Raw genomic sequence first — 9,816 nt, 5'->3', positions numbered from 1 at the left:
TCTGCTCTTCACTAATAATATCATCCATGATGTATCGCAAGCGATTAGTAATAACTTTGGCCGCGATCTTGTAAAGGACCGGGCACAAAGCAATAGGATGATATTGTGAGATCGACTGTGGGTGCCATACCTTGGGAATAAGAGTGATGCTGGTATCATTCAATCCCGACGGTAACTCGCCCCCATTCAGAAAATCTAGTACTGCCAAAGTCACGTCATTGCTGAGCAAGTCCCAATGCCGCTGATAAAACCCTGCAATAAAGCCGTCAACACCAGGGGCCTTAGATGGAGCCATTTGGAACAAAGCCACTTTGACCTCATCTGCGGTGTATGGCTTGGTAAGATCATCATTCATGCCCTGGGTCACTTTGACGGGCACATGAGATAATAAGTCGCTAGCCTCAGAAAAACCTTGTGTTTGATACAAGTTCTGGTAGAAAGCTAGCACCTCGGCCTTGTCCTCTCTTTCAGTTTCACATATTGTACCGTCTGCACGCCCTAAGCCATGCATCTTGTTCATTCTCTTGCGCTGGGCAGCTTGTGCCTGAAAGTAGGAAGTGTTCCGATCGCCCTCGAGGAGCCATGGAACCCGTGAACGCTGGCGAAGCCACACCTCCTCTTGGTATAGCGCTTCCTTCAGCTTCTTTACAATACTTTTCTCCTCATCTGTTGGTCCCACCCCCATGGTAGAGCACCTGATGCGGTCTAATCTCTTTTGAAGTTTCCTGACCGTGCGTGCCAAGCAACCAAATTCCTTTGAACCCCATGGCTCAAGAATAGACTGGAGGGACCCCAAGGCCGACACAATCCCCTGGAGCCCTGGCGTGTGTTGAATTCCCCGCCATATCACATACTAGGCGATCGTAATCCGAATGTGTCTGCCAAACGTTCTCATAACGAAACTGTCTCTTAGCTCGTGGCCCGTAAGATAGCATATCCTTAATCTCAGCTACGACAAAACAGTGATCAGACTCAACAGAGGGGAGATGTCTGACCGTATATGTTGAAAAAGTTGTTGAAAATCTTCATTCCCAAAAGCTCGGTCTAGGCGTGCCTTTACATTTGCTGCACCTGCTTGCTGTTTGTCCCACGTATATGGTGTACCCGACCAGCCTAAAGCTTGCATGGAAACCTCATCCATAACAGTCCGAAACGCTCGCATGTGTGTTTCCGATCTTGCTCTTCTGCTAAAGTGTTCGGATGCATAGAGAGTTTCATTAAAATCCCCCATACACAGCCATGCTACATGGGGTATAGCAAAGAGAGTGCGCAGGAGCTGCCAGCTTTCACCACGATCTGAAGCTCTCGGCGCCCCGTAAAAACCAATAAACCTCCATACCGAAGCACTCTGATTGTTACTATGAACCACCACATCAATGTGACACTTGCTGAAATTTTTCAACTCAACAGTCACATCACGTGACCAAAACAGACCAATGCCACCACCTAGGCCGACACTGTCGACTGCAAAACACCCTCCAAAACCGAGGGTAAACTTCAAAGCCTCAATTCTTTTAGCTTGAATTTTCGTTTTCTATCACAAAGAGAAGAGTGGGTCCTTCTAGCTTCACTATACTTCGAAGCTCGCGAACTGCCTCAGGGTTCCCAAGCCCCCGGCAGTTCCAGCTCAAGCATGTCATCATATCAGGCAGGACCGTGGCGCGGTCTCTGCCGAATTCTCTGGAGTGGGCTTCTTTTTCTTTGGGTCCCGTACAAAGTCATCACCTTCCACTTCATTGCTAGCAGAAGTTTCACCATCCTTGCCAACACGTGGACCGGGCAATAAACCACGAAGCGGCCCATTGTATTGTACCATAGCAAAACCTCGACGGTGTCAGAGGCGGACGTATCGGCCCGATCCCCTCCGAGGCGGCAACACGGCGACGGCCGACGAGCGAGAGTGACACCGCGACGGGCATCTCACTCGCCGACTGCGCGCGGTCCCCACATGGCCACATCCCCTCCCCCCTCTACAAAAGAAGGAGTAGCACTCCCGTGCGGGTCACTTCCACGAGCGATCGATCCCACCTCGCGCATCCGCATCCGCATCCGCACTTCAGCGCAGATCGGATCCCCACCCCACCCATGGCCGGGCGCTTCGACCTGCAGGGCAGGCACGGCAAGTCCCGCGTCCGGGTCTCCCGCGTCTGGCGCCGCCCCGCCGACGCCGGGGGGCACCTCTTCGTCGAGTGGAGCGTCGCCGTCAGCGTCGTCTCCGACTGCCTCCCCTCCTACACCTCCGACGACAACTCCGCCATCGTCGCCACAGACTCCATCAAGAACACCGTGCGCCCCCCTCCCCTCCCTCTCCCTCTCCGTTCCCTTCTCTCTGCCCGGCGGTGCTCCCCTTGATCCGCTGCGCCTTTTGCTTGCTTGCTCGATCAGGTGTATGTGAAGGCCAAGGAGTGCACGGAGGTGGTGTCCATGGAGGAATTCGCGGTCATCCTCGGAAGGCATTTCACCTCACTCTACCCGCAGGTAGGGAATGGTGGGGACGGGAATTTTTCCGACCCATTTATGGTGTGCTCTGTTGTACAAAAGCAGTGGAACCCGGCCACTTATGAAAGCGTTCTTGTTCGAGCAGGTCTCAGAGGCTACAGTGACGATCGTGGAGCGCCCATGGGAGCGTGTGGCAGTGGACGGGAAGCCCCATTCGCATGGTCAGAAGAGTTTTATCGCTTACTCTTGCTGTTTACCTGTGCCGTCGTATGCAAAATGTGCTTTTATGAAGCATAGGTTCCATTCAAATGGAAGCCAAGTCAGGAGGGCCAAACCCCCCAGCTTTTTTACTTAACAATATCAGAGTACATTACAGACATTCCAATTAGCGGCTGAGTATGTAAAAGCAGAGATAAGATGCTAGTGATTGCACATCCCCACAAACTTGCTTACAATCTACATGAAAGAAGTAGCATAAAACAACCTGACAAATGCTCCATACTCCAGTCTTGTTTCAGTGGTCAACTGCATAGAAGTTCTGAACCCTTTTGAAGGAAATGCTGTTCCGCCTCTTTTTGTAGATCAGCATGGTATTGGATCCATGTGCATATAGGACGAATTGCAGCTATTCTGGGCCATTAGGATTTTGTGATAGAAATATGTTATGTATGTTTCTTCCACATTTCTGAACACTCTGTTGTTCATTATGAACAGTTTTTAGCTACAGTATATGCATTGAAAAACGTTGTAAAGATCAACAAGCAGTAGCAGTTGAAGTAAGGCTAGAGAAAAGAAATATTTGATACTGAAAGCCTTTGGCAATGTGTATTTATCAACAACACAGCAACCTTGGCTATGTTGGCTAGTGCCAGCAAACATCATGTTGCTTTTATCTAGCATGATGATGCACAATTATCATTTAAATGTTTTTTGCCAAACATATACTTGATACTTAATTGGTAAGTGAATGCACAATTCTGCATGTTGTTTGGAAATCCCTCTTCCAACTAGTGAAATTTATTTCATTATTATTAGAGAACAGAACCAAATGGGACTTAACCAATAAGTTGAATACCAGGGCCACTCAATCTTTAAGCATGCAGTTACTATTGGTCAAAAATAGTTTTTGTATGGCGCTCCCAAATAATTTCACATCGGTATCATTGTGATTGCAACTTGGATAGTGCGGTGCATAATAGTACCCTTACCCTGTATGTCTTCTATTTTATCCTTAAAAACTTAGATTCCTGGTAGATCAACTGATAGTCAAAAAGGAGGATTACGATAATTGAGCAGACTGTTTCTTCTCAATTACTTGCTGATTTTGTTTTTGTTTTGACAAATAAATTTCTCACATTTACCGTGGTAAATATTCATATTAACATATTTGCAAAATGTCATGGTAAAGGAAAAAGTCCCTCCCTGATGAATCATTTCAGAGTTATCTGATTACTTATACAATGGGCTTCTTTGCAGGATTCAAACTTGGTTCTGAAAAGCACACCACAGAGGTCACCGTGAAGAAGTCTGGAAGCCTACTTATAAATTCTGGGATACAAGGATACTCCCTGCTAAAGACAACTCAGGTGTTTATTTCACTTATTTGTCTTGATCCTTATGCCACCATTCCCAAAGAAATGGACTCTGCATATTTCTCCAACTCTGCTTGAGTTTGCTAGACACAGTACATAGTCGAATAAGTTATGAGTTCTGATATGCTAGAGATTTATAGGAGACTATTACGTAGGAAGATATCTCTGTAGCCTTACCCGAAGTTTTTTCCATGGTTGATGGGATATGAGACAGTCCTTGTAGGAGACCGTTGAAGTAGGAATGGACATGCTACAGCTATGTCAATATGTCATATATTCATTCTTTTGTGAATCGAATGCAACTTGTCAGCAGGCAGGAACTTTGTTAGATGTAGTGTCACAATTTAACTAGTTTTAGCTGAAGCGGAACTGTTTTACTTTAGTACCTATTACAGAAATAGGCTGCAGGTGCAAATAATAAATGCTAAATTCTTATCACTATCTATCTCAGTCTGGATTTGAAGGATTCGTGAGGGACCGCTACACTCTTCTTCCTGAAACAAGAGAAAGAATTGTTGCAACAGAAGTAACTGCTTGGTGGAGGTTTGTGCACTCTTCCCCATCTGCCTGAAATGTTCTCTGAGTCTTTTCCACAATGCTGATATCATCCAACCCTTTTCTGATTGTCAATAGTAATTCTCAGATTAAAGGCAATAAATCAAGTGTACTCAGCATTACCATAATAACATTTCTATTGCTGCTGGTCTTGGACAAGCATAATACTCTACAAATACTGTTGCCAGTATCTTTTGTGTTTTCAAGTTAATATGAGCTCATGTTCCTAGCCACGATTCACGATTTCCTAGTCTTTTAAATGACAAAACATGTCAGAATCTGTCCAATTGATTACCGTCATGCTTTCTCTTTTGTATTCAGGTATCCGTTCGAACATATTTCCCAGCTTCCGTCAAAGCCATTTTGCTTCACACAAAGATACCAGGATGTAAAGAAAGTTCTCGCAGACACATTCTTTGGTCCTCCTGAAGTTGGTGTATATAGCCCATCAGTGCAGAATACATTATACCTCATGGCTAGGGAAGTTCTTACCAGGTTTGCAGCTTTGAGATTTGGCCATTACATTGTTACCTGCTGTAGCTTTTTGTCAGCCGTATTTAGCCCCTACTTTTATGTACGCCTGAATATATGATGTCAACTCTCAGGTTCCCAGACATAGCGTCAGTTCAGCTTAGGATGCCAAACCTCCACTTTCTCCCGGTGAACCTATCAGGGAAAGAAAATCCAGGATTGGTGAAGGTGACTTGTTCAAAAACATGATTGAGCTTCTATTTTTGTTTTATTTTATGTCGGATATTGCAATTTTAGTTACTCCATAATTCCCATGTTTACCCACTTAAACTGAATCATTTCTATATACAGTTTGCTGATGATGTGTACATGCCAACTGATGAACCACATGGAACCATTGAAGCAACACTGAGCCGCGCCAACTCAAAGCTGTAATATTTTATTTTTCTGTTCCTTTTTTTTTGGAGGAAAAGCTGCTATCTCGGTCATGGCTCGTAGCCAGGCTCATGACTTGGTTCGGTTTCTTCAAGATCAAAATCACCAATAAGCAAAGTGTTAGGGGAAATTTGCAAGGGAAAATGATGTAAACTTTGCATGTCTTCAGCAGAAGGACTTGTACATGGCCAGCTAGAGTTTCAGCATTGTAAATCTTGTACTGTTCTATAAAACCTTCACTCTGTCCCTTCTGGACCACATACCACATATCAGTACTCAAAGTTACATCTTATTTTTGCTTGTTCTTGCGCTTGTCGTAGAAGTGCAAGAGTGTCGTGTACTTTATATGTAACTTCTAAATTATCATTGCAATTTAGTTTTCCTTATAGTATTGTTGTTTTTGTTTCTTTTTTAATCATGGTAATACTACTACTACTACACTAAATATGTCTACTATGGATAAAATGTTGTTCTAGAATTTATTTCATTTTTTTTTTCTGTGAAAAGTCAAAATTTTATTGTTCTGTCTATTGTTAAGTGTTAATTGTTGTTCTTTGCACTACAGCTTAGTCTTAGAGTATACATATAAGGCCCGTATATAACTTATGTACAGAAGGCCCATACGGAATCAGCCCAACGACCACCCATGTTCATCAAAAGCAAGGCCCATACCAGAAAGGGAAAACAACAGTATTTTGATGCAAATCCAACAGTTAAACGAAAACTGACTGAGAACTTTAAAATTAACTGATTGCTGACAGTCTGATCATGTTTGTGTTGGATGGTAAAGGTCGTGCGCACAAATCTACCGTATCATAAGTATGAATTGAAACAGATGGGGTTGACACGGAACATTAATCTGTTGTGAGAAGCATCCGAGAACGCTATGGTTGGCTCTAATACCGAGACAAACAATCATCTCTACTCTTTAAAAAAACAAAGTTGATGACGATGGTGTGCTTGCCATCCTGCAATATAGGCCGTCCGATTTATATCCGACGGATAGGAAGAGAACTATGGTAATTTTGTAAAAAGATACCTACACCCCTCTCCAGATGTGTAAATAAGGGCTTTCCTCGTTCATTTTTTCTCTCACAAGATAAACTACTCATACAAATACATCTTAATATTCCGTGCAACGCATAGGCATCTTGCTAGTCGGTTAAAAAAGCACAGTTCAACTTTTGGCGCTGCGCCTACTCGTGTACTCCTCCTGGGCGTGTTACCGGATGCCAACAGGCCAAAACGATCGGCAAATCCAGCGGCGGCCTCTTCATTGGAGGGTACATATCCGTGGTGTTTCGGGCTGGGTCAAGTACAGTGAGGGGTATGTACCAGTAGGTCCAGTACATGATTGATTCCCCAGGAACGGACAAAGCATTTTGCTGCATTGTCCTCGAGAGATCGAGAAGGAAAGGAGAGTAGATCCACACTCTTTTCTTTCTTGGATAGACCGGCCGCACTCAAGATACCGGAGAAAACGGAACATGGCCAGCTTCATTCATCAAAGAGGCTTCCCTTCCCCCACATGCTACAGCTACAGCGTCGCCGATGACACCAATGCGTGCGGAAAATTTTGTCCTCCGGCCACCTAACAGACCTCCACCTGCCGATCGACGGACGGAGAGCAATAACTCGGAGGGAGGGCCGCAGGGCGAAACGAAGGTCGCTGCCCACGGGGGGAGGAGGAGCCCTCGATCGCGGCCGCCGATCGGCGGGCCGTGGACCACCGCGCGTTTCCACGCCAACGACCTCCGGTGGCCCAGCCAGCCCAATCATGGGCGCCGCGCCGTGCGGTGCGTGCGGCCGGTCGCTCGCTGGTCATCGACGTTTACAGCCGCCCCATCGATCCTCTCTTGATCAAATCCCGAAGCCGCATCTTCCTGGATCTGCGGTGAAGACGACTAGACGCGACGCTACGCCACCGCGTGAACCGGGCGCGCGTCCCCGTTCTTCCTGGCGATGCCCGTGGACTGGGCGCGCGCACATGGCATGGCATGGCAGGCTGGCGCCGTTGATGGATCCCCGCTGGCTCCGAGCTGGCTGGATACGGTACGGCGGCATGCATGTATGTAGGCACGCCGGGGGCCCGGGGCACATGGCGGACGGACGGGGATGCTCCTCTGACCGGCGATGTAGTACGCTTGACCAGCAAGCAGCCATTGGTCTTGGTCCCCAACCCAGCGGTAGCACCAGCACGGCCTCATCATGGACTCCCATCGGAACCCACAAAATTTTCCTATTTCTGTTGCAAGTTGCAACTACTGTAGATTGCACTACAGCTACTGCAGAGGAAGTGGTTTAGAATTTTGGATTAGCGCACAGGCTGCTGTCGATCGGAGTGGGCTTGCTACAGGAAAGGCCTGTACTACCAGCGATAACAATAGGCCAGGGAACTTAATTCAGAGGTGCCAACAGTTTGATAGACCGTAGCAGCTTACCTAAGCAGGGCCGCATATTTCGGTAGACATACAACAGCTCGCACTGTGCTGAAGAAAACTACTCACTCCGTTCATAAATATAAGATGTTCTAGTTTTTTTTGTTAAATCATATATATATACACACACATTTTAGTTTGTGTTTGTTTACTCATCTTGAATTTGTGACGGATGGAGTGTTAGAAATCCAGATTATTCATGTCACCAACGATCATACCTTTCGTGTTTTACCGAGAGCCCCCCGTAACCTTAGCCGCCACACAACGTGCGTCCTCATCGGTTGATTCCATTGCCCACCCTCACCTTTCATAGGTGGTTTCATTTTCGGCCGGGAGGGGGGAGGGGGGACGATCGCGTTTGCAAGTGTTGATATAGTTCGTTAGCTTTTGGTGTCCTCGTTTTGTTTGTTCGGGCGGTAGGAGTGACGATGTAATGGAATAAGCACCTATAGCTCCATTTTTGTCGTGGTGGCATTGGTTCTGGCGTCACGGGGTGCGTGAGGGTTGGTTCCCCCGGTTCACATTCGTCGGTGTGGGAAAGAGTTGTCAATCATGATGCCTCTGTATTGATTTTTGGTGGCGCCGGTGGTGCCGTCAATACAATTCTAAGAGACCCTTTCGGCCCTGACGTAGTGTTGACTCTCCACATTCGGTCTTCGCCTTCTTTCCAAGTCGACCCTTTTGAAATTTTAGTTATCGGCTATAACAACTCTTTGGCTCTGGTGATGCGAAGAAGGTGTGGCATCGAGATAGGCTGTTGGTGGGTCTGCCAGATTTGCCTTGAACAATTTTTGTTTTGGTCAGGAGCGTTATTTTCTTTGCGGGGAGGTTAGGAGTGTTCTTGTATGGTTCAAACTTAGTTAGCACGACTTATTCTGACGTCAAAAAAAGATTATTCATCGGAAGTCCTATTCTGCTTTTGAGCTCATCAAATGCTCCCTCATAAACAGTAAAATAAAAAAATAGTAAAAAATTCATAAAATTCTGACTTCTTTCGTGATAAACTTTGACAAATGTTTTGTGCGCTTGCAAAATATTAGCACAAAAGAACATTCGTGGATGGCGTGGCAAAAAAAAACAGAATCAGCACTCCAAAATATTTTTCAAACAAGCATTTTTGAAACACCGATTTTGTTCTTTTTTTGCCACGACTTTCACGAATGCCATTTCGTGCTACAATTTTGCAAGCATACAAACTATTTGTCAAAGTTTGCCAAAAAAATATTCAGATTTTTTTACTGTTCATAAGGGAGCATTCGAGTTCGGGTGTAGATACTCCATGTGCATTATTCATGTCATTCATCGTTAACTGATTTCTTCTTTCTTCGTACGTTAAGGTATGAACTGGATCACCCCATCGACCTCGCTCGGTTCATGTTTGCTCGTCCCTCTGTTTCTTGAGCTTATAGTAGTGGTCCACAGCGCAAAGCTTTCTCACGTATGATTTTTCTTTTGAGGATAGTTGCTGGGCGATGGGTGCACCATCATTCTCTGACCTCGTTTTTAAAATGGGCGCCAAGTGTTCTCCGGGTTTCCGGTATGAAAGTGGGCAACTTACAAAAGAACCAGGCATCTACTTTTTTGTTAGAATTTTTTTAAAGGAAAGAAAATGATTTAGGCATCTTGCTTTGCTATCGACCCCGACGGTACACCCACCGTGAGATACGATGCGTACAGTATTCAATTCATACTACCATCTGGGAGATCATCAGAAAGCTATAGAGCTCATGAAAGATCACCGCGGGCAGTACGGGGTGCGGTTACTTTCTGGTCGGAACTGTTGTCTCCAAAAATCGAAAGATGGCCATCTTGATCATCGCAATGATACGAATTATGTGCCACGGTACTTGTACAGCCATTGACTAAGAGGGGCTTGCTTCGGTAGG

General features: G+C 45.7%; 1 protein-coding gene across 1 annotated transcript; it reads left to right on the top strand.

The window, feature by feature from the left end:
* Positions 1–1,891: 1,891 nt before the first annotated feature.
* Positions 1,892–5,880, top strand: LOC119269687 (uricase-like). The gene is made up of 8 exons (XM_037551583.1): positions 1,892–2,286; positions 2,386–2,478; positions 2,585–2,660; positions 3,916–4,025; positions 4,483–4,574; positions 4,908–5,081; positions 5,192–5,285; positions 5,409–5,880. The coding sequence occupies exons 1-8, from the start codon at positions 2,086–2,088 to the stop codon at positions 5,490–5,492; spliced, it is 924 nt and encodes a 307-aa protein (XP_037407480.1). The 5' UTR covers positions 1,892–2,085; the 3' UTR covers positions 5,493–5,880.
* Positions 5,881–9,816: the final 3,936 nt, after the last annotated feature.

The sequence above is a fragment of the Triticum dicoccoides genome, chromosome 3A (assembly GCF_002162155.2).
Source record: "Triticum dicoccoides isolate Atlit2015 ecotype Zavitan chromosome 3A, WEW_v2.0, whole genome shotgun sequence".
In the NCBI taxonomy this organism is placed as follows: Eukaryota; Viridiplantae; Streptophyta; class Magnoliopsida; order Poales; family Poaceae; genus Triticum; species Triticum dicoccoides.
This window is presented reverse-complemented; position numbering and strand designations above follow the sequence as displayed.

Excerpts from the sequence above, each read along its gene's own strand:
- LOC119269687 (XM_037551583.1), top strand. The coding sequence starts at position 2,086 with ATGGCCGGGCGCTTCGACCTGCAGGGCAGGCACGGCAAGTCCCGCGTC. Across the intron at positions 5,082-5,191 it reads GCTAGGGAAGTTCTTACCAG|GTTCCCAGACATAGCGTCAG; the intron begins GTTTGCAGCTTT and ends GTCAACTCTCAG. Across the intron at positions 5,286-5,408 it reads AAAATCCAGGATTGGTGAAG|TTTGCTGATGATGTGTACAT; the intron begins GTGACTTGTTCA and ends TTCTATATACAG.